Source organism: Protopterus annectens, chromosome 2.part1 (assembly GCF_019279795.1).
Source record: "Protopterus annectens isolate FY-2018-M chromosome 2.part1, PAN1.0, whole genome shotgun sequence".
Classification (NCBI taxonomy): domain Eukaryota; kingdom Metazoa; phylum Chordata; order Ceratodontiformes; family Protopteridae; genus Protopterus; species Protopterus annectens.
Window position 1 is genome coordinate 682431637 of NC_056729.1, and position 26039 is coordinate 682457675.

Genomic DNA, 26039 nt, shown 5'->3' on the forward strand with positions numbered 1-26039 from the left:
AGTGAAAGAAAGGAGGCTTCTTTGCCATGACAGTATGGGACAGTTCTCAAGCTCTAACCCACAGGTATCCACAGGCCAGATAGGCAGAAGGTTTGGCAATCACTGAAGTGAAGGTCTGAGAGTGGATGTTTTTAGGCAAGGCCCAGAAGAATAATTTTTGGATGGTCTCAGAGAGATACTAGCAAACCATCGTGTAACTCAAGACAGCTGAGCAGAAACTGCCTACGTTATTAAAGGCAAAGGTAGAGAACCACTGACTTTGACTGGGAAAACTGTAAAGAGGTGAAAGGAGCACCAGGAAGAAGTCCTGAATCCAGTGGACATGCTCTCCAGTAGTGAGGCAGTGGCAGAAGGATATGGTGTGACTGGATACATTTCTGTAGATGATGTCACTGCTGTGATTAAACACCTCTGCAGTAGTAGAGGTACAGGAGTGGCAGAAATTCAAGTCAGAAATGGTGATGGTACTAGATGCAGTTATAGTGTCATGGTTAGTACAAATATTCAACATTGTGAGGGAACATAGAAAGTGCATCTGCTTAACAAACTGATTTGGTGATCACCATTTTCAATAAGAGGGGACAGTAGGGTGTGTGCTCCAGTTATAGAGGATCCACTTCTTCAGCCACCCAGGGAAAGCCTAAGTCAGAGTGTTAGAAAGGATCATCCATTCAACAGTCAAGCAATATGAATTCCATCCTGTACTTGAAGCAGTATGTCATCTCATTTCCCCTCACATAGAAACTGGAGTGATCCAAGGAGTTTCCTAATACTGTCTACATGTGTCTGGGAGACCTGGAGAAGGAATATGGATAAGTACCCCTGGAATGTCTTATAGAGGACTTACAACATGGGGTAATGAGACCAGTGGTATATACCAGTCAATCCATGCACTTGGGGAGCAAGAGCTGTGTCCACATGCTAAGTGTTTAGTCAGTTGTTTTCAAGGTGGTTATAGGACTTTGCCAAGGATGTGTTTTTCCCTCTTGATGATTTTCATGGACAGATTATCATGGTGTAGTCAAGGTTTGGCCAGCATTTAGTCTGCACCTCTGTTCTTTAAGATGATGTTGTCCTCATAGCCTCAAGAGTCTAAATATGCAACAAAATCTAGAACATTTAGGATTTTTGCTTGGAATAGTTTACACAGATACTTTTTAGGGTCTATATTACATAGTCGGAGTTTAATAACTTCAAACACGAAATGTTCAAAGCATCCTGTTCGAAGTTAAAAAACTTCGACTATGGATAAAAAAAAAAGCAAAATAAACTGTTGTAAGCAGGGGATGAAAGCCCCCCCTGCACCCCCCATGTGGGAGGCTGCACCACCCACAGCCCCCACTACTTAAATATACCAACTCCGAGACCGCACCACATTGAACAAAATGAAAACCTCCCCTTATGGAGATTTCCATTGAAATGCTTGAACTTCTGCAAATTCAAACTTATGGTCTCGACCATATGATGTTCGAACTTGCAGAAGTTTGACTATCTGATAGGAACCCTACTCTTTATACCCCAAGTAGACTCCAGAGAATTTTTCCTCAGGTAAACAGCAAATGTTAGAGGTGTGACGGGGAAGAAAGAGGAAATTGGCAACCTATTTTCTAGGAGTGTGGTGAGTTGGCGGACTTTAAGGATTCCCTGCAGGAGGCACTATCGAAGATGCTGGGTGTGATGAGGAAGATGATTTTCCTGAGCTATGATACAGAATCGGAATTGCCTAGACATGGTAAGGCCTTGCTGTGTCTAATTATGGTGGCTGCCAAAAAAAGTAATTACTAGAAAATGGAAATCAAAATCTAAACCAACTATACTAGAAGCAGTGAATATAGTAACAGAGATAAAAAAACTGGAATTGAGATCTTTAGAAAAGGGTAGGAGCAAACTACATATGAAAATATGGGAATTGTGGGAACAATACATACAGGGGAGGACTGAGGTTTAAAAGAAGGCATAAGTTATGTAATGTTTGACTGAAAATGATTGGGTAGATTATAAGTGATGTACAATGTTTGCAACTGGGAGCGCGTCAGTATGGTTTGTGATGTAAAATGCTTGCAACTAGGATTGTGTTGATGTGGTTTGTTTTCATTTATATAAATGTATCATTGCTTTTGTCTAATTGATGGTTTAATAAAGGTGTTTCTTGTTTACAAAAAGGGCAGGAATTGAATAAATTATGTGATTTTACTTAGGTTATATGATATATAGCAATATATCTGAAGTATAATGTTTGTTAATGTGAACTTGTTAATAAGGTTTGATTACTTTTATATAAATGCGAATTTGTCTATGTCACAAGTGATAATTCAATAAAGGTGTTTAAAAAACAGAGTCTGTGTTCTCTAATACGCATTGGAACAGTTCACTGTTGTGTTTGGAACAGCTGCTATGAGAACTAACACATCTAAATCCAAGGCTGTGGCTTTCTTTTGGAAAAGTGTGGACTGCTGTCTGCAGGTAAAGGGAGAGCAGTGCAGCAGTACTGCAGATGTTGCAACAGACCGTGATGGTAAAGTAGGAGTTTACTCCTATTAAACAGCTCTTACATTACATTTCAGTGTATATCTCCATCCTCCTTTATGGGCATGAACTTTGGGAAGTGACTAAAAGAATCAGGTCTCCAAGATAGAGAAAAGGGCTCAGGCATCCAGGAGGCTCATGGAATGGATTCACTACTTTCATGATTGAGGGGAGCCAGTTAAGATGATTTAGTCACTTACAGTAGATGCCTCCCAGGTGCCTCCCACAGGAGGTGTGGTAGGTATGGCTTACTGGTAGTAAATCTTGTGGCAGACCCAGGAGATGCTGAAGAAATGACATCTCTCATCTGACCTGGGAACAGTTTGGTATTCCTAGAACGAGGTAGAGACTGCTGCTAGGAATAGGGAAGTCTGTTATGCCTGTTCACATTGATACACTGAACTCCTCACCAGTGCAAACTGTTTAGAAATGAAGGGATGGAAAGGCTATTTATTTAAATTTAATATTGTACTTCTTTTCTTTTAGCACTATTTGTTATACAATGTTACCTTCAGTTTTTGATATATGTTCAAACTGTATCCCTATGGCCCAGATCATGCCTGTAAAGGGTCTCTGGAGCAGACTACGTACCCAGTTAATGCACACACACACACACACACACACACGCACACACACACACACACACACACACACACACACACACACACACACACACACACACACACGTATAGAAGATAGTATTGTAAATGCAAGCAATGGTTAGAAGAACAGAGCTGCCGCCAAGGAAATTGGGGTAAAATATAAATGTTCAAACAATAATAACTGCTTATACCAAAAGAGACTGATCGTCACGAAAACAAGTACGATGAACAAGCAACACGTCCAGTCCCAGCACGGAAATAAAGCAACAAAATATAAAAAGATGCAATGAAAGCTTTAATAAAATGATGAGCGCTTTCGCGTATGTAGCATACGCTTCTTCAGATCATAAAATCAAATACAACTGGTCAAGTTTATGTACAATAGTAAAAACTCATAATTACCCACATCAATTAATTAGGGTATATGCAATCAAACCATTATTCAATTATTGCAAGAGCAAGCATCCATTCCAAGTGGTAACACATACGGAGGCATCTCAAAACACCATGAATCAAGAAAAGAAGGAAATACAGAGTATCCAACATTATGCCCAAATCTATGAAATGTATAGATAAAGAAATACATATAAGTATATATGTATTCTAAACAATATAAACACATCATGAGTATCGATGTTAAAACAATAGCTGTATGCTTTAAGTTAATCAAACTATTTTACATCTGTTACATTCCTTACATCACCATAATTGCATTTTGTATCAAATGTTGAAGCATACTTGAACAATAGAATATTATTAATTTATGACAAATTAATGTGCATATATGAATGAATAGACATACAGGCGCATACAAAACACTCTGAGTGTATATAAATAGGCATAAATATATCAAAATATAAACAATAAACCAGGGATGATTAATTGATTGTGTCAAAAACCTAATTTCATTATGAACTACATGTATATATAAATATATAAATAAATAAATATGTAAATGAATATATGTAAATAAATATATAAATGAATATATGTAAATAAATATATATCTCTGTACAAGCTCCATATCTATATACAAATGTAAAGCATAAATATGAATATGGATTTATAGGCCAAAAGATATATGTAAATAATAAATAAGTATATAAATGAACTATAATTAAATCAAGAGCTTAGCTCCATTCAGCATTAAACATTGCTATCTCCGAGAGACTAAAAAAGACCTAATAGAGACATATGTATTTAATCCCGGGGAATAATGGCCTCTTAGTCTAAAAATCCATTCAAGTTCTCTTTGTTCTAAATAATTCATATAGTCTCCCCCTCTCCTGTTAGAACTGACTACCTGTAAAACTCTAAAAACAAATCCAATAGCTGACATTATTTGCAGAAACATGTTTGGCCAAAGCATTAAGCTCATTTTTGCATCTGATGTCATATAGATGGTTATATATTCTTTGTTTGAGTTTCCTTTTTGTTAGTCCTATATAAAATGCAGAACACATCTGGCAGGTAGCTAAATACACTAACCCCGAGGTTGCACAAGAAGCATGAAATCTCGGAGTAAAGGAATAATTCAAAACCGGATGTATGAAACTCTGTTGAGTTGAGATATATCTACAATAATTACATCGTTTGCATGGATAAGTGCCTAATGCTTCTGGTATTCTTATTCTCAATGGATCAATAGATCTTGGATTCGTACATAATATCCTTTTCAAACTTCTATTATTTCTATAGGTAAATCCAGGAATAGGATCCACCAATTTGGCCGTCCTATCATCTATAGTTAATATTCCCCAGTTCCTACTAATAATCCTTTTGATAGCTACACTATCATTAGTATAAGTTGTAAAAAACTTTATCTTCTCAGATGTAGTTATGTTATAATTATGTTTATTTACATTGTTATATCTCTTATTAGTGGTCATACTATATGAAATTGGGTCATCCCCCATAACCTGGGCTCTAACTCGTCTGACCATATTGATGTCATAACCTCTATCAATAAATATTTTTTCCATCTTGTCAGTTTCTGTAAGAAGGTCTGCACTGTCCTTGCAAAGCCTCAATAATCTATTGAATTGACTCTTCACTATTCCTCGAAAAACATGCTGTCATAACGTAATATAGCATTCTTCCAGCATGCTTTCCTGTGAAGAGTAGATACCGGTTTACCTCCATTAATACTTAAACTAACATCAAGAAAATTCACTACATCATATGAGGTCTCAATAGTGAACCTAAGGAAGCTAGTAGTTGTTTCTAAATAGCTCAAAAATGATCTAAAATCAGACAAGGTACCATCCCAGACGACAAGGATATCATCTACAAAGCGTTTATAGACTAAGACCTTGTTAAACATTTCATGCGTGAAGAGAAATTCTCTCTCCCACTGATATACTACCAGATTCGCATATGTGTTAGCACAGGGGGTGCCCATAGCCACACCCGACCCCTGTAGATATAGGCACCCCCTGAAAGAAAACACATTATGCGATAGAACAAGATCCAATAGCTGACAAATCAAAATTTCCTGATTATGGTCTATACAAGGAAATATTTGTAGTAACTCTCTTATAGCCTCAATGCCCTTGTCGTTCGGAATGGAGGTGAATAAATTCTGAACATCCATTGTTATTAAAAGATGTTCCCCTTGGCATAACTCTATATCTAAACTATCAAGGGTATCCAAAAGTTGGTAGGTATCTTTTAGTATTGTAGGTATATCAATGAGAAGAGGTTTCAATAATTTTTCCAAATAGATGGAAACATTCTCTGTTGCCCACTTATCGCCAGAGACTATAGGCCGTAAGGGAGGGGGGTAAATACCCTTATGCATCTTAGGTAGGCCTTTTATAACCGGAATCTGAGGATGTTCATTGTAGAAAAATTCATACATCTCTTTAGTTATCTGTCGACACATCAACAGATCATACAGTGTGTCATTAATCTCTCGGAGTATGCTGTTAAATGCTACATTATCAATTATCATATAGGTGTTACTGTCGCCAAGCATATCATTCATGAATGTAAAATAATTCTCCGTGTCTAATAATACTATGCCTCCTCCCTTATCTGCAGGTCTTATAGTAAGGGAGGATTCATTAGAAAGTTTGTTAAGTGAATATCTTTCCCCTTCATTCATGTTAAAATACAAACATTTCCTAGTCCCATTCAGAAAATATTCGTAAATATCACGCTCACAAAGCTTAATAAAGCTTTCTATGTGTGCCGGTAATATTGGAGAGAAAGTGCTTTTACGTTTAAAAGAGGCACATCTATACAAATCATTACTAACATTCAGGGTCTCTGTATCAGAAAAATATAGCTTTAGAGCAATGTTGTGCCCAAAAGCACGTAAATCAATTAATAAATCATGTAAAACACTGCCCTGTGAAGAGATAAAAGACAGTCCTTTATCAAGAATGCTGATGTCTGAAGAAGTAAGCACAAACCTGGATAAATTAAAGAAAAGGTGTGCTATTGTCTCTGCCTCCTCCTCTGTTGTTGTAAGTTCTCCCCTGAAAATTTGCGTTTCCTTCTGTCCCAGCTTCTCGAGCGATCTCGCTGAAACACTGTCTTCTTTATGGGAAAAGGTAAAAAATGATGATTATTGTCAGTGGCACCAGGTTTACTTATAGCCCCCAGTTCTTTGTGTGTAGTGAAATTACGGTTAGCTTCCTGGTTAGGCAGTGGAGTAGATGCCGTTGCTTCAACCCCCAGAGACGATGGCAGTTCAGGAGGAGTAACAAAAGCAGTATCAGAACTGCGATCAGAATTCGAAGTTCCTTGACCTATCAAGGAAGGAGTAGCCAACTCTGCTGCTACCAGCGTAGTATCTGTTGGAGCCATGTTACGGAGAGAATCTCCCGCCAATGAAGTACGATCTAGTCTCCTCGGCCAAACAAAGACGCTCCCTGATGAAAAGTCTCTGTAATCACGCTGCAGCTTTTTGTGTTTGATTTGTTGTAATTTAGTGGCATACAAGTCAACTTGAGTATAAATATTATCAAGTTTTCTCAAGCATGTATCATTATTGAAACCTTCACGAATCTCATTGTTCAAATCAGTTACTTTAGATGTCAAGTCATTTTCAATGGGTTTAAAGTAGTCTATTATTAATTGAACATACTTGAAGCTAGCATCTAAATTGATCTCCTGCCATTTCTTAAGTAAAATAGGATGGTGCTCACCATAGGAGGGCATGCAAAGCACCCGCATGCCCCTGGGAATAAGCCGAAAGTGTAAACATGCCTCCATATGTTTACACTGCCATATTAGCCGTTGCAATTTGAATAAATCATTCTCAAAATATAAATGTCAAAGAAATGTAAAGCAAGCTCAAAATCATGCATTACTTTAACATTTTCACATCAGAAAAAACAACGCACCACCCTCTGCAAAGCTAGATGGCTCACAGTTACCAACAGAGCTGAACTACTCATAGTGTCTCTCATTTTTAAATTACTTCAACAGGGTACCTTCCTGCCTCTTGCTGCCAAAATTCATAATAAAACCATCCCCTAAAATGTCCACATCTTCTCTCTATTAAATCCCTCATTCCAGACCACCTCCAAGCCGAACTGCACTATAGCGACCACTCCTTCTCCCTTCTTGCACCCAAACTCTGGTAATCTCTCCCCTCATCTAAAAGAAATATGCTTTTCCTCTCTTTCAGAGCATAATTCAAAAGACACATTTATCAAAAATCTAACTGCAAGTGCTTTTCCACAGGACACATCACTCCTCCTTTACCTACATCACTTGTACTACCTCCTTCTGTTCTCACCTGCTGCTTACCTCACATATTTACTACTAAAATTAATTCACATTTGTTTTTCTCCTCTGTTAATAATATGTGCACATTGTTTCAACTGCCTGCTGAACTCTGTATCATCTGTGATTACTCCAAGTTTGTGAATAATTTCTGTTTCATTTTTTGTGAATTTATTCACTCAAGCTGTGCCTGAAAATGGTCTATTGTAACCAGTGTACCACCCAGTAAACAAACCATTATTGTTAAAAAAACGTTTCTGAACAATTGCCAGAGCAAACTTTTAGCACAAGGCAATTTAGTAAGCAAATGAAAACTAAATGGAACAGAAGTACACATTTCAGAAGATACATTTGTAATAATTAAAGGAGAATAACATAAAAACTTCCAAGTTTGCATTTATAAAACAATGTAGATTTGTAACTTTTAAAACAAATCCATAAAAAACACAAACCTGTAAAACAGAAAACAAAGGCACAGGAAACAGTGGTACTAAAAAGAACTCCCAAAGAAATTTATTAAAGTAAGCACTTTGATACAAATAAATATCAGTACTTCATCAGCACTTACTTTAATAAATTTCTTTGGGAGTTCTTTTTAGTACCACTGTTTCCTGTGCCTTTGTTTTCTGTTTCATAGATTTGTAACTTTGTTTTATTATACTATTTTACTGCATGCCGCGGTGGTACGGCGGTAGCGTTGTTACCTCACAGCAAGAGGTTCTCCCGTTCGATTCTCGGCGTGGCTTGGGAGCGCCTTCTGTGTGGAGTCTGCATGTCCTCCCCGCGGTTGGGTAGCGTTTGAAAGACATGCGTGCGTAAATGGGCGTGCCTTTGCTGAAGGTTGGGCGTCGAGCAGGCACCTCAGCATTTCGTAAAAAATCTACTGCCAATCATTAGCGGACCGGAGTTCCGCTGTGGCAACCCGTTACTGGGAAAAAGCCGAAAGACCAACAACAACAACACATACTGACTGCACTTTAAAATCTTCAGTCAACCTCATGCCATAAATTATCTTATAATTTAGCAAAGAACCTTTGCTGTGTTCTGTGCTTAGAGCATACTCAGAAGAGCTGTGCATTCAGTATCAGTCTGCTTTTTCAGTACTTTTCCGTTAAACCACTACCACGCATCTCGCATGCAGTCATGACAGACAGCTTCAGAGAGCATCAGGTATTAGTAACCACGACACTCCCTATTTTGGAGCTGTACTTACATAACGTTCAGTGCTCTCCATTAATCACCCACCATTCTGTATGAATGGTGCTGGTCATGTATTTGGGAACCTACTAACTTGTCACCCATCCACATTCTTCATGTCTGTGCAGTCTACAGCTAAAACAGCCATTGAAACATCTGCAGCAGTTTGGGGAGTGCTACGGACAAGAAACCCATACAAAACCTGTACAGTGCATTCATTGGCAAGGTCCTTTTCACATGTACAACTCATGTACTGTATGACACAGTGGCGTGATAGTACACCACAGCAAATGATCTAGTAATAACAGGTTAATCACCACGGAATACATTCCGTCCTTCCTATTCATCGGTACTGTTTTGCAGTAATTTGTAGTAGCAACTACATCTTTTGGAGGTCCTTCTGAAAGTCTACCCATCTCAGTGTGTCATGGACCTTTGAGTCTTCCTTGTCTTCAACAAATACGGCAAGACGTGTGGTAGGGGTTTAACGGAAAAGTACCGTTTTTTCTTATGTTTCTCCTGAAGTTTAGTGTTCATATTTTAGTCTTTTCATCATGATAACATATAAATGTACTTATGCCATTGTTAACACAAACTATATATCTATTTTCTTCAAAGTGTAGGCAGACAAAATGCACCTTCTGTCAGAACAGGTCTAATTAATAAAGTTGTAAAACTGTCTTCAAAGGAATTCAAGAAAATAACAGTATCAGGTATTATAGAGGGTAGCAGTTTTGCTCCTGTAAATGAGATGGTATTTATTATGTGCAGTTTTTAATAGGAAGGCATGCAAAGTTCATTTCTATTGGTAGCCCTTTGGCCTATCCACTGCACTTTGAGAGTTTACCAAATGCCTTGCTCCATTAGTAGTCCACTGTCAGTTTCTTGGCATTCACATTTTTCCTTACTTGGATGACTTGCTGATGTGAGCAGTCTGTATCCAGGTGTTTGGAATCACTAGAGAAGGTCTCCACCTTATTCTTCCAGCTAGGGTTCAAATTGATCCTTCAGACATCATGCCCAACAAACAACAAAGGCTTGTCTTCCTGGGGTGCTTAATTGACACCGACAATAGAATGTTTTTTCTTCCCAAAGATAAGGTCTTGTCTTACTACAACGTGTTTCTGGAATTCTCCAGGATGAACGTCATCTCAGTAAAAGAATTCCTAAAAATTCTAGGACTGATGACACCCTTGATTCTCATGATTCCACTACCCCTTCTTCACATGAGAAAAATTCAATGGTATGTCTGGAATTGTTGCACCCAGCACCTACATTCCCTGGAATCTCAGTTGCCAATGCTACCCTTCATCAGACAAGATTACAGTGGTGGAGAGCACAACTGAGTATCAATCCAGGACTTGCCTTCTCTCCTGTTCCAGCACAATCTGTCCAGACATATTCATCTGACTTCACTTGGGGAGCTGTGTCAATGGCAGTGAAAATGCAGGCCACTTGGTGGCCCAAGAATAGATGGAAGCACATCAATATCAAGGAAATGTTGGCAGTGATCCATGATTTGAAAGTCCTCCACCACCTATGGACTATGGGTCTACTTTTTGTAGTTACGGACAAAACCACAGTGATGTGGTACCTCAACAAACAAGGAGGTACAAGGTCATACCCTCTGTGTCACTTGGGAATGATGGCCTGGCAGTTGGCATTATAGCATTCTATTACTATTCAGGCATCATACATCCCCTCAGAGCAAAACACTGTGGCAGACAGACTAAGCAGATTCTGGGCATACCTGCACAAGTGACAGCTCAAGGTAGTGGTGTTCCAAGATCTAATCAAGATGTGGGAAATGTCTCAAATGGATCTGTTTGTCTCCTTTCAAAACAGACATTTGGAGAAATTCTGTTCCAGACATCCTTGCAGCCATGCTTGGATGGGAATGATCCTGTATGCATTTCCACCCTTTCCACTGATTGACAAGGTACTTGTGAAGGTTGAGAAAGAAATGCCAAAGATCATTGTGGTGGCCCCCTATTGGTCCAGGCAATCTTGGTTCAGCCTTTTAATGACATTGGCCAAGGGCAGTTACCACAGACTTCTTCACAGTGGATTTGCTGACACAGTCTCAGAGGTGTCTGGTGCATCCTATTTTGGAGCAAGTACAACTGATAGCCTGGATGACTCATTCATGACTGTTTAAGTGCTTGTTTAATTAGGATGTGCATCAAGTATGGCAGAAAACCTGCTACTAAAAATATTATGTTTACAAATGTATGAGGTTTTCTTAGTGGTGCCTAAATGGGAACAGTGTGTCCTTTGTGGTTAACATTCTTCTGGTCTTAAAATATTTGTGTGAGCTACTTCAGGATGCTTATTGTATGCAACCATTCAGGTGAATTTAGCAGGCATTTCTGCTTGTCTGCCAATGGATACCCCCTATTTCTTCTTCTTCTCCTTTGTTAAAACAGTTCATTAAAGGAGTATTGCATATGAGACTTCCTTGAAAGCAAATTCCTCCTGCGTGGGATCTCAATTATGTTCTGGAAAAAACTAGCTTACCACCTTTTGAACCAGCTGCTCAGGCTTATCTGAAGTTCTTAACCAGGAAATTGTTTTGTTTGTTGCTCTTATATCTGCAAGACAAGTCTCGGAGTTGCAAACTCTGATGGTGGGACAACTTTACATGATTTTCCACAAGGATAGGGTTGTGTAATACACTAAACCCTTTTCATGCCAAAAGAAGTTTCAGAATTCTCTCTTAATCAGTCAGTTAACCTCCTTGTGTTTTTCCCAGAACCTAAGAATAAGGAAGAGAGGATACTTCATACCTTGGATGTGCATTGACAGCTCAGGTATCCCCTTGTCGGAAGAAACCCTTCCGAAAGTCTGTACGGTTTTTTACTTCCTACACAGGGGCAAATAAGGGTCAGCCTGCCTATAAGCAAACCATCACTCATTGGTTGTCTTCTGGTATTGTTTTTTGTTGTACACACCATGGCAAGATGAATCCAGACAAGGTAAAAGTGCATTCTACCAGGGTCTTTAACTCTTCAATGGTGTGTTGGAAAAGAGTGGACTTACAAGTATTCTACAGGCAGTGACTTGGTCCTCTGGCCACACCTTTATGAAACACCACAAGCTGGATACCTATTCTAAATCCAGAGCAGGCTTCACAAGGGCTATTATTCAGAGGCTCCTGGACCCTTATCCTTCCCCCTTCCGGGTTGGGTAAGCTTTGGGAATCTATCCATATGCCAGTAAGGCAGTGTGTTTGTTGAACATAGTGCAGTTGCTTAAGTCCTACTTACCTGTAACAATAGATGTTCATATAACACACTGCCTTACTGGTAGTACTCACCTACTATCCCCCTTTTTTTTGGACATATATACTTTAGTGTTGGAGTCGCCATGGAGTTATGCTCAGCAGCCTTTATGTGTGTGTGTGTGTGTGTGTGTGTGTGTGTGTGTGTGTGTGTGTGTGTGTGTGTGTGTGTGTGTGTGTGTGTGTCTTGGTTTGGAACAGTAGGTGATTGCATAGCTTTTGTTCTTATCTTCTGTTCCTGCTGGACCCTAAAAAACTGAAAAGGCCTTGTCTGTGAGTCTTCAAGGCAGTCCCTGCATTGCTAGGTTATTGGTCCATCACACCCACAAGAGCTCTGAGCTTTAGTAGACTGCCAGATTAAAGGTAGCAGGGTGCTACTACCTAAATGCCAGTAAGGCAGTGTTCTACAAACATTTACCATTACAAAGTAGGACTTACACAACTGTACTTTCTTAATACATGTTTTCACATCTGCCTACAGAATATAAGCACTAGATGTGTGTTAATCTCAAGGCACATTTCTAATGTCAGCCAATCATAGCAGGATGGAGTACTATGTAAAGAAAGCCAAATATTTCATTTCTAAAACTTGAATGAAATGACTGTAGTCCCAAACAGATCATTGATGCGGTTCTTTGTCATAAATATATCTCTGCAAGAACATGTGCATTTGTATTGTGTTCCTTTATGCATGTGCATATAAACATGTCTGTGTGTGTGTGTGTGTGTGTGTGTGTGTGTGTGTGTGTGTGTGTGTGTGTGTGTGTGTGTGTGTGTGTGTGTGTGTGTGTGTGTGTGTCCACAAACATGTGTGTTTGCATGTGGCTCTGTGTGTAACTCACAAATGCATGCATTAATCTATGTATGCAGGCATGTATACATGTATACAGTCCAGACATGCCAAATGCATGTGTCAACTCATGTTGGATTATGCAAGGAGGGGACAGACACTACAAGCAATATAGAAATATGCATCACACAGACTGGAGAGTGTGGTATAAAAATACCTGCATTGTGGAAATGAGAGGGGAAGCAAAAGAGGTAATAAAGATGGCAATATATATGTATTCAAGATTGAATAAAGTGTACTTTGGAGGAGACTGTGATAAGGAAGAAAAGGAGAACTATATAAAACACTGGGTTTGAAACTACAAGAGAACAAAGAGAATCCCTGCTTGGTGGTTAAGCTTTGTGTACATGACCATCAGATACAGTTTCAGGACCAGTAGAGGAATAGAAAAGAGGAGATATGCAGCCATATCAGACAATCTTTCCGCATTACACTAAAATGAGCCTGCCTGCAGGGTAACAACAGACAGGAACAGGAAAACTCTGGGCAAACCAGAACCAAGTAGAAAGGAGAGCCTATAAGGAAGTAGAACTCATTTGGCCTAATCCTTCCCATATTGAAGGGATCACAAAGTTACAGGTATAAAAGTGAAAGAAATGCTGAGTAACAGTAGTCATGCTTCAGTGTAGTTTATGTCCAAAGCGACTTAACGGGAACTGCAACAAAGACAGAGGTTTCCTACTACAGCAGTGCAAACGTTGGTCTGTTAGGAAACACTGTAAGAAGACGTATTGTGGGGGCTGGGAAACTGACATGGTGGAACAGTACATTGGGGAAGGAAAGAAAAAGGGAACATATTCCAGTATTAAGAGAACATTGAATTGTTTATTTATTTATTTTTATTTTACATTTGTTGAACGGGCTAGTCTATCTAGATATATGTCCATTTTCAGTAGAAGCCCGGGGAGATAAGCTCCGAGGAAACAAACAAAATCACATATACAAAAATTAATGTATACAATGAACATTGCAGGTGCAGTACAGAGAATAATCAAAGAGGTCATTCGTTCATAACATAGTGCAAAATATACAGATACAATTAGTACAATACAAAGTAGTTGCAATACATCATAAAGAAAAAGATGGCAGCTGAATTATACAATATATTAGTATACAAGTAGTCATAAAGAAAAGGTAGGAGCTGAAATTACACAATATATTAGTAAAAGTAGTCTCCTTAATGAGATTCTGAAGATGTAAGTAATAGTATAGAAGGACAAGGTGAGTTGTTATTAAGAAAAGAAACTTGATTACTGAGAAGAGGAGGGTAGGTTGAACCAAGTAAGAAGAGCTAGTTGATCAGTCAGGTTTAGTGCAGGGACACAACCAGTGTGTTCTGAGGAAAGGTTTCAATTTGGTTTTAAAGAGTGATATAGAGGGAAGAGAGGAAAGTTCGTTAGGAAGAAGGTTCCAGGATTTTCCAACAGTATTAGAGAAAAGAGAGTCCCCAGCCCTGTTGTTTGATTTACAAATATTTACAAGAAGTTTATGTAATGATTGTAAGGTCTTTAGATTGTTGTTGGGGGTAATGAGGGTAGATAGTATAGGGGTATTGGTAGGTTGGTAAAGGGTTTTATGGGCAATGGTCAGTTGGTGGAATTTAAGCTGATTTTGTAATTCAAGCCATCCTAGCTGCTTTAGATTAAAACAGTGGTGGGTTCTGAAAGGGTTACCTGCAGCAAATTTGGCTATGTTATTGTGGGAGTTTTCCATTTTATTAAGGTTGTTTTTAGAGAGATTAGTATATATGGGTGAGGCATAGAGGAGGGTAGAAATTAGATGGGTGTTTATTCTAGATGCAAGGAGAGAGAAAGGGTTTGATCCTGTAGAGAGAGAGCCTAGTTTTCTATTAACAGATTTTAGAGTATTGTTAATATGGGTGTTGAAGTTAAAATTGTTATCTATGGTGATACCTAGTAGTTTGGTAGTTGGATCTGGGGATATGAGAGTACCATTATTGGATGTTACTGTGAAGTCTATTGGGGGGGACTTACAAGTAGGAGTAAAAAGGAGGAGTTTAGTTTTTTGGGGTTCAGAAGGAGACAGCGCTGTGTAAACCATTGTTCATCTGTGTTAAACACATTTTTGGCAAGGGAGTGAAGTTCAGATATAGATGTGGCTGAGCATATAAGTGTGGAATCACCTGCATATTGTATGCATGTAGCTTGGGGGATTGCTAGGTGAAGGTCGTTGATAAATATAGAAGACAGGAGAGGTCCTAATATAGACCCTTGAGGAACACCAATGTTAACGGGCAGATGGGTAGATAGAATGTTATGCCAAAGTACAGCCTGTTGTCTGTTATCTAAGTAGGACTGGAACCATTTTGTAGCTAGTGCATCTAGTGACAGGGATTTGAAGATATTTATAAGTATCTGGTGATTTACCATATTGAATGCCTTAGACAGATCTATAAACAATGCAGAGGAAAGCATACTGCGGTTACGGTTTTTGTTAATACTGTCAGTAAAGGAAAGGAGGGCTGTAGTAGTGCAGTGGGAAGGTCTGAAACCATGTTGAGAGTTTGAAAGTAAGTTATTTTGGATTAGGTGGTCTAGCAATTGTCTGTGGATGCATTTTTTCATGATCTTTGCTAAGGGAGAAAGTAGGGCTATGGGACGGTAATTTGAGAATTCAGTAGAGTTCCCACCGTTGTGAATGGGGATAATATGGGATACTTTCCAGATTTTAGGGATGTGTCCTTCACTGATGATTCTATTGATGAGAATGGAAATGGAATAGGCAATGGATTTGGCTGCCTTTTGTAGATATTCAGTGGGTAGTTGGTTTGCTGAAGGAGTGCATGGTTTCAGTTTTTGGATAGGGGTAAGAATATATGTTGTTGGGACTGGTTGGAAGAGAAATGGAGGGGATGGGTTAGAGTTAGAGTTGGATATAGTTAAGTTCTGAGTAGATAACTGACTGGCAAGAGTTTGAATGACCTCAGTGAAAAAGGTATTAAAGGCATTAGCAGTCTGCTTGGGATTCTCCTGGTCTGTGCCTTGTGGGTTTGGTGTGATGGATTGACCTGGGTGTAATAATTGATTAATACTCGCCCAGAACTATTGTGCTTTATTATGGTTAGTCTGGAATTGTAGGTAGTAGTTTCTTTTGTCAGACAGTATAGCTTCTTTAGTTTCATTTCTCAGCTGTTTTGTTGGTCTACTGGGTTTTTAGTTAAACGAGATTTATTCCAGTATTTATTTCTGAGATGGATTTTTTGCCCAGTTTCTTTTGAAAGTCATGGGGCAGATTTAGTTCTCATTCTAATAGAGCGGATTGGTGCATGGTGGTCTAGTATGGCTAGGAAGTTAGAATTAAAGTAATTAACAGCTTCCTCCAGTGTGAGGTATTTTAAGGGAGACCAGTTACATGCTCTTAGTTCTCTCTGGAAGAGATCGGGGTTGAAGTTTTTCTTGCTTCTAATTGTCCTAGATATGGTTGGATTAGGTAGATTGGAATTAAGCCCGATGATGTAGGTTAGCGAGGGAGGGTTCCAGCTTCATATATCTGGGGATGATTATTTATGAGAATCCAATCAAAGGTACTTTCTTTCTTATTAGGCTTGTTTATCCTGGTAGGGGAGGTAATGGTTTGAGAAAAAACAAAAAGGTTAATATGACTGGTAGGGTGGCTACTGCTACAACACTTCCAATCAATGTTAAAATCATCTAGGATTATGGTTTCTTGGGGTAAATTTTGGGATAACCAACAAAGGATATTTTCTATGGTGGCAATGTTATTACCAGGAGGAAGATAGATATAGATAATATAGATGGATTTGAATGTGTTAAGATGAAGCTTGGTAATAAGAATTTCAGTGTTGGAGTCTTGAGGTGGTTTATAATCGTAGGTAGTAATCTGTAACCCAGATTTAAATAGGATAGCAACACCACCACCCTTTTTGGTTGCACAGTCAAGTCGCAAAATATTATAACCTTGTGGGATGACTTCATTGTCTTTAGTTACAGGTTTTAACCAAGTTTCTGTTAAACAAAGAATGTCAAAGGAGTAGACTTTCAAGAGATCGTGGAGTTGTGCAACTTTGTTATTAATGCTATGTATGTTGAGGTGAGCTAATAAGAGTGAGTTAGGTAGTTTGGTAAGGAAATGGATAGTAGAGGGGTTGGGATTGAGGAGTTGAGTGGTAGTATTAGTTGTTGGGCCTGGGTTTGGGTGAACGTCTCCATCTTTTAAAGAGAAGAGTAGTGTTTAAAGTCTAGGATTTGGGAATTTACTATATAGAGGTAGAGATTTTCTGGGATTGAAAGAGTCATATCTAATGTGGGCTATCCTATCGTATTTTGCTAGTAGATAGCTGGGTGTAGATGTTATGTTAACAGGGTTAGTGAATATAGGTAGAGAAGGAGAGGTAGATAGCTTATTGAGGTAGAGAAGGTGTATATATAATGGGTGTTCATAGGAGGTTAGCAGCTAAGCTAAAGTTAGAGGTGGTAGAAGTGTAAGCATGAGTAACCTCTGTAAGAGGGCTGGGGTGGGTAGCTAATACATCTGGAAGGGTAAGTTGTTAGGTTGCTGTTATAGGCTCTGAGGTATACTAGGTGTGGAAAGGAATAGGTGGAGGGTGTGGTGGGAGAGATAGGGAGTGGTAAGTAAAAGGAGGGAATTAGAGTTAAGTGGCCAATGGTGAAAGGTTTGTGATTGGTGGAAGAGGAAAGGGGTGTGGTTAGATGGTATAAGAGTAGGACCCCTGGGGGTGGGTGGGATTTGGGGTAGGGTAGAGGAGCGGAGTGAGCCCGCTGGGTGAACGGAGCGGGTAGAGACAAGTGAAGGAGAAGCTAGAAAAGAAACTATCAGCAATGCTAGTAACTGAGGGAAAGTTAGGCAAGTCAGGAGTGGGAAAGATCAGAGATAAAACAGAAGTCTATGAGAAAAAAACAGGTGGGTGTAGACAGTTGTAATAAAGGGTAAGTGAGAAAATAAGAGCAGGTCTAGAACTTAAGAGAAATAGTGTAATTTCAGAAGAATACAGCAGGATAAGCAGGAGATAAAGGATGGGATAAGGGTGCCACCTAGTGGGCAGATCTAGTATTGCAGGTAAGTATGTAAGGGAGCTAGCTAGTTTAGAACTAGGGAAGGAGTGATAGCTAGTAAAGGGGGTTATTATAAAGTAGAAGAGGTTTGTTGGATACAGGGTAGATAGGAGGGTAAAGGCTGCTAGCTGTTCAGGCTCGTAGCCTACTTTAGAACCTCCGAAGCAATAGTAGATGGTAGTCAGCTTTACAAGCAGGACTTAGACAACCACATATTTTCTTACTTCTTTGAGAGTCGGTGCAGGGAAAATAAGGCTGTTAGTTGAGACCGCAGGTATTTTGATAGGGTCCTTTGTCACCAGGTAGGTAGGTTCTTAGAGACCATATCAGGAACAGTGCAATGGGGGGCAGGGTACTTTAGGGAGAGAGACAAATGTGGAGGAGAGAAAAAAGAGTTCGCGCCTAGCAGGTAGTTATGACAATTAAACAAACAAAAAAAGCTTTACATGAAGACACAATTAATAAAGTAGCTTATATTCATGCCCTTAGTTTTGAAAGAAGCTATTGGAATCACTTTTAAGCTAGTAGTACTGTGACATTATAAAGTATTCTAAACTATCATTTAGAGGAACTCTGAATCAGGTTTACTGAAATTGGGATCAAGCAAAAACAAAAACATAAGCTTCTAATATCCAAATATAAACTATACCAGCAAAAATAAAAAATAACTGGAAAGCTACCTTAGAGAGAAATTACTGTACTACTCTATGCAGGGACAGTGAGTTTACAGTGTGGAATACAACACTGAAAAAAAAGAAAAATAATACTATCACTTACTAGCGATGCTACATCTGGAGGGCTTTCAGCTGCAATTAGAGCAAATATGGCATCCAGGGTTTTTCAAATTTTTGGTGTGTTGTACCTGAGTAATCACTTGGGGGTGGGGGAAGGGAGGGAAACCTTCAATTGGAATTTAAAGTAGCAGGGGAGAATCCAAGGGACTCTACTAAACCTAGCTAATTATCAAGGACAGCCAAGGAAATAAGGTAAACATACAGGCATCCTTGTTCAAGGACTGGAAGGTTTCTCCAAGAAAAAACTATGTGTAGGAATACAGCACAGGTGGAAGTTGTATGCTTCTTACTAGTCTGCAATGGCAGATTTTATTCTCTTTTATATTTGTATTCCCCTTTGCTCGTTGTTTGCTGCACACAATGTAGCTAAAGATAAAAGCAGCTGGTGAGAAGAGGAGGCAAAGAAGACTGAAAACGATTGCAACAAAGAGAGCAGGAGAGTAATAAATGAAAAAAAAAAATTAAGGCATGTGGAGGAATAGGAAGGGAGAGGATAACCAGATAAAGTTCTGTAATGGGGTAAGAAAATAAGTCAGCAAATTTTATCCAGGGTAAGGCATCCCTAATGAATGAAATTACCATAGCTTGAGATATAGGTAAACAATATTGTTCCTTCACTCTGAGGAAAGAAAATGCATTTAATGAGACATTGTGTTAATGGAAGGGAGGGTCAGGCAAAAACTGTGAATCAGCTCTTCATTTTCTATTTAGAGGGGAAATTTAGAGCATGATATCAGAGCAGAAAGATAGGGCAGGTATGGGTGTGGACACTTGCTAGATGGAGAATTGACCAGTGAGGAAATAAAGAAGAAACTGCAGGCACTTCAAGGAGATAAGGTAATGGTTTAGACACATTGCTTCCCTCTATGCTGAAAACATTAGCGGCATCAGATGGTAGGCTACTGCAGGAGCCATACAATCTCAGAGAAACTGGAAAGGTACTCTGAGTCTGGCAGAGGTGATTCCAGTTTCGTTTAGCTGCTGTGCCCCTACAGTCAAGCAGGAATGTCATTTCACAGTGGAGAATCCAGGAATGTACCTTAATGAGGCTTGATTTTAACACTGTATTTAAAAGTTAAAAATGACAAAGTAATGATCAGCACTTTTCATATAATAGGCAGGTTGGCATATCTTGGTATAGTGGTTTCTTTCCCCTATGTCTAACTCCAGTATCTTTCTACCAGTATTCACAATGTCAAAGTTGGTGGTCTTCATTCTAAAGTATATGATGGGGATGTGCTCACAATTGCCCACAATACTGATGTTCAGATCACATTTCACTTATTTAAAAAGCACACGTGAATTAAATTAAGGAGAGGCATGTGCATTCTGACAAATTACCTGTAAAAATCTTCAGGCTAAATGATTTTTAACTGGAATGGTCTTGTGATAATCATGTACACAAGCTCTCTAAAGACGATACTAAAACACAGTTATTGTGCTATCCAGATATCTTAGATTCCCAAATAATTTTCCAACAAACTCATGAACTTTCATACAGATATAGAAGAATAACATTTCAGTGGAAATTATCCTGATCAAAATACCATTAATGAGGTAACTTACAGAATTGAGTTGGCCAATGCAAATGGCAAATATGCAAAGGAAGAAAACAGACTTCATTGTAACCTGTAAAAAAAAAAAAAAAGAATGAAGATTTATTTGTCACCTTTAATAGTAAGAGTAGTAGTAGATAACCTCTGTATACAATAAGTGTATTCATCAGTACTAAATGCAGCCATCTTCTACCTTACTTCCTAAAGAGTTGCTGAATTGTGTTGCAACACAATGACAGATGTTAGAAAATTCACAGCAACCACACTCTGTACTAACGAAATCCGTCTCATGGTAATGTCATAAAAGATGTGGGTAAATTCCTAGCAACCACACTCTGTACTAAAGAAATGCGCCTCATAGTAATGTCATAAAAAATGTGGGTAAATTCCTAGCAACCACACTCTGTACTAAAGAAATGCGCCTCATAGTAATGTCATAATTCCAAGCAACCACACTCTGTACTAAAGAAATGTGCCTCATGGTAATGTCATAAAAGATGTAGGTAAATTCCTAGCAACCACACTCTGTACTAAAGAAATGCGCCTCATAGTAATGTCATAAAAAATGTGGGTAAATTCCTAGCAACCATACTCTGTACTAAAGAAATGCGCCTCATAGTAATGTCATAAAAAATGTGGGTAAATTCCTAGCAACCACACTCTGTACTAAAGAAATGCACCTCATAGTAATGTCATAAAAAATGTGGGCAAATTCCTAGCAACCACACACTGTACTAAAGAAATGCACCTCATAGTAATGTCATAAAAGATGTGAGTAAATTCCTAGCAACCACACTCAGTACTAAAGAAATGCGCCTCATGGTAATGTCATAAAAGATGTGAGTAAATTCCTAGCAACCACACTCAGTACTAAAGAAATGCGCCTCATGGTAATGTCATAAAAGATGTGGGTAAATTCCTAGCAACTACACTCTATACTGAAGAAATGTGACTCATGGCAACTTCATGCTTTAATATGTAACAGTATCTAAAGACGTTCACTATTATGTGGACGAAAGCCCTTATAGCTATTGTTTTAAAGCTTTAATTTTCAATAAAACATTTCCATTCTCATCTTTGGCTGCACTTTACTTGCTTGGGCACCATAGCATTTCTTTGGTTCGCTAGTGTGGTGTTCCTGTGTATTATTTGGAATGTCATAAAAGATGTGGGTAAAGTCCTAGTAACCACACTCTATACTGAAGAAATGTGTCTCATGGCAATGTCATAAAATATGTAGGTAAATCCCTGGTAACCACACCCTGCTATGCTTTGCTAAAGTTCTTCAATCATGATAATCAAGTACAGTGGCTCAGTGCTAACATCTCTGTTTCACAAGTACAGGGTTCAGTCCTGACCTCTGGTTACTGTCTGTCTGACATTGTGCACATTTTCACCTTGTCTATGTGGGTTTCCTGTATTGTTACTGTAATGTTGCTGCCCTTACACAATGACCCACAGTAACCTGCCCCACCACATCATAGTCTTTGCCAGTATTTGTCATTCAGAGTTGTAGAGCTGTTACCACTATGCAAAAATTAGAAATGTGCTAAGACCTTAGGCTAAAATAAAGGTTATACTGCATTTCTTGTAGCTTTTGCAAATATTTCCACCTTTAGACATGACGTGGTCATTTTTCTCTACGTTTTAAAACCATATGTTTAACATATTACTTTTAGAGCCCCCATCTCAGAAATTATGGTAGTGTTACTGTACTGATGTGTCCTGCAGAGTGATTTCACATCTGCTGTGTGCAACAGTCTTCTATCCAAGAACAAAACTTTAGTGCTTCTCCACTTCTTAAATTTGGGTCAGAAGATGAAATTGCATTTAGTCTGCCAAGTACAGCTTTGAAGCTAGTCATTTATAATATTTTCTCCCAAAGCTTACAATGCAGACATTATTCTAAATTATTTTTTTTTCAAGGAATTGTCAGGAGACCACAAGTGATGAATTGAAAAATCAAATATTTTTCAGAGTCAAGCCACATCCTGGAGATTTATTATATAATATTGCTGTGGGTATTGCTTTGCCTCCCAGCCCTCATGCAGACTCAGTGTTGTAAACATAAATATATATATATATATATATATATATATATATATATATGTGTGTGTGTGTGTGTGTGTGTGTATGCAAAATGTTTCATCAAAGTAGCTTTTCCTTGAAGGGTGCAAACCTAGTATATTGTTGTTTATTTTTCTGCTTTTTCACGGTAAGGGGTCGCCACAGCGGAACTCCGGTCCGCTAATGATTGGCAGTAGATTTTTACGAAACGCCGAGGTGCCAGCTCGACACCCAACCTTCAACTAAGGCACGTCCATTTACGCACGCATGTCTTTCGAACGCTAACCAACCACAGGGAGGACATACAGACTCCACACAGACGGCACTCCCAAGCCACGCCAAGAATCAAACAGGAGAACCTCTTGCTGTGAGGTAACAACGCTACCGCCGTACCACTGTGGCATGGTGCAAACCCAGTATAATTTATCAAAATAAGCTGATTGAACATACTGACTTCTTTTTGCCATGATTCAGTACAGTGAGAATCGGGGAATATGTGCTTTCTCCACTGTACTGTGAGCTGGAAGTTGGTATATATAAGCAGCAGGGTAGCAGGGGGTGTGGAAAGTGCAGAAGTACTTCCCACTCCTAAAAAATTGATTGTTGTGGGTTTTTCCTATCCTTTTAAGATCATTTTTTACAGTTACATTTCAATCATTTCCTGATCAAGATTTAGTGATTTGAGGAATTGTTAGGTTCACACACACACACACACACACACACACACACACACACACACACACACACACACACACGCAAACACCTAAATATATATTTATATAAAAACACAAGCACATACACACACACACACACACACACACACACACACACACACACACACACACACACACACACACACACACATACAAACACACAAACATGTAAACACCTAAATGCAATTATACTTTTCATCTGATCAATCTTTTTAGTTTTATCACACAGAAGATATTGCTGTTAGGATATAATGTCACCACTAATAACAGAAAAAGAGCCCATATCAGATTTTAAAAACTGCACTGCCTGTATGTTACGAAGCATCATTATAAAAAGACTATGTCAATAAATAGTGAGGTGAAAATATTCTTGGCATTAAATCTGGCAAAGGCAATATCTTTGATCTGGCAACTCTCAGTGGATCTATTTCTTTGGAGCTCTGTGTAAATATAGCATCTATCATTTTTCAGATCCAGGACACATATTTTATAAATTAGGAGGTAGTGACTAGTCATGCAGTTCAGGTAACCCAATTTCCCAATAACACTGCCTGGATAAGCGGCTTGCTTGGTGTCACACAGTAGGCAAATAGAAATTGCCGAAAGCAAACCCTGGACTACAGAGAGCAGCTTATTACCACTTCACAGTTTTACTCTTCTGCATTAATTGTCAGACTGTACCCCTTGCTCTCCAATCTCATATTCTAAGCCAGACATAAACATTTATATTACTTTATTTAAAAGGGCAATGCAATGCATGGCACCATTTATTTCCCTAATCATTTAAAATACTAAGTTATGAGTATGTGTTCAGTTCTGCTAATGCAGTCTCATAACAAATTACTTATTTTACTGAACCTAACATACCAGTATAACTGTATTTTCAATGCAGTTTGTAAAGGTAATATATCTGTATTTAAAATGCTTACAAATTTTATTTAATATTCTGCAAAGCATATTTTCCCACTTCCCCACAGTTGTCACATTTGCCATATAGATACTCGGTAAGAAAATATTTAGGGTGCAGTAGGACATTAATGTCATCTCTGTCATATCCATCTCATATACATATATACATCTCATACTTTCTTATGTTGTACAGTAAATATATGTAATTACCATTAATGCATTCTAGTGGTGGTACAGCGGTTGCGTTGTTGCCTCACAGCAAGAGGTTCTCCCATTCAATTCTCAGCTAGTGTGTGGGGAGTGCCTTCTGTGTGGAGTCTGCATGTCTTCCCCGCGGTCGAGTGGCCTCCGAAAGACATGTGTGAATGGGCGTGCCTTCGCTGAAGGTTGGGCATCAGGCTGGCAACTCGGCACCATAAAAATCAACTGCCAATCATTAGTGGACCGGAGATCCACTGTGGCGACCCCTAACTGGGAAAAGCCGAAAAGTCAAACAACAACAACCATTAATGCATTCTAGCTGCATCACAAGAAAACTATTTTATACGTGAAGTGAGCAGTTTCTCATACAGGAAAAATATGTACTGTAGAAATTTAGTTGACTTTTTTCCCAAAAGTGTGTTTTTCAAAGTCTGTACTTATCAACTGCCTTTTAATATTTAAAAACAGACTGGAATATGTTCCACAAAATAAGTTATAGCATTGTCATATGCAAACAAAAAAAAATCAGACTTCCAATTATTCTTTGTCCACATTAACAGCTGCTAGGAATTATAGCTGAACATGGAACTGTAAATACTTTCAAGTGCTTAACCTGCCCGACCATATACAAAAATGGAAAAATAAATGATATTTTGCAAATAGGACTTCACTTTTCTGAAGCAAACATTCAGTAATCGACTTTTACTTTCTCCCCAAATACTATTCATAATTACTAAAACATTTAATCTCAGTTCAGCAAGCATCTAAATATATTGTGAACTTAAACAGATGGATTTATTGCAACTTTTTCACATAGCAGATAGACATGAAATCTTTCATTACATCTACACAGCATCTACAGATTATCTATACCATATCAACACCTAAGAAGATAAATACATAACATCCACATCACTCACCTACAGTTTACTTTACATTCCAAAAAGTAAATGATACAAGCTACTAAAATTATTGCAGCTGAAGAAATTCATTTAGAAACTCCTTTTCAGTGTTTACAGCATGACCAGGCTTTGTCACAGTTTTGCATTAAATTCTATCCAAATCAAGTTAAACTGCATGCAGTTTTTGAAAAGTGTTATCAGTTACCTTCCTTATGTGCTGACTCCTGTAGTGCTCACCGTTGATCTTCTAAAGATGTTCAGTGACTTTCCCATAAGTGCTCCAGAGTTTTGTTGTTAAAGCCTGTAATTTTATAAGCTTCCAGATGTTCCCTATTATTAGTCAGTGGTCAGGAATGTTGTGGTGTGGAAATCCAGTCAGTAACAAAAATTATTTAGAACAGTCATGAAACCCTAGGGCAGATAAAACACACTCTCATTATCCAGTAAGTACATTATCCATTGTCCTGCACAGCAGTGGTTAAACTGGAGTAGAAACACTTAAGGTAATATTTAGTCTGCATTTCAAACAATGTGTAGCCCTTACTAGCAAGTGACAGGCAATATATCACTGCTTACCAGCAGCATGTTTTAAGACCTTGCTTCTGTTTCCCTATACCTCCCTATTTAATGAGAGACTTTCTACTTAAACAG

The 26039-nt window shown here is 38.5% G+C and overlaps 1 protein-coding gene across 2 annotated transcripts in view; it reads right to left on the reverse strand.

Moving 5' to 3' along the window:
- FGL1 (fibrinogen like 1) overlaps nucleotides 1–25727 on the reverse strand; it is a 399209-nt gene extending 373482 nt beyond the window's left edge. The window contains exons 1-2 of one of the 2 annotated variants that reach the window (XM_044062419.1): nucleotides 25594–25727; nucleotides 20607–20669 (exon numbers count right to left, since the gene is read on the reverse strand). In XM_044062419.1, coding sequence (XP_043918354.1) covers nucleotides 20607–20663 — 57 coding nt within the window. In that variant the 5' untranslated portion in view covers nucleotides 20664–20669; nucleotides 25594–25727. Of the gene's footprint in view, nucleotides 1–20606; nucleotides 20670–25406; nucleotides 25451–25593 lie in introns of those variants that run through there. The other variant, XM_044062420.1, reaches the window with a different exon arrangement.
- Nucleotides 25728–26039: the final 312 nt, after the last annotated feature.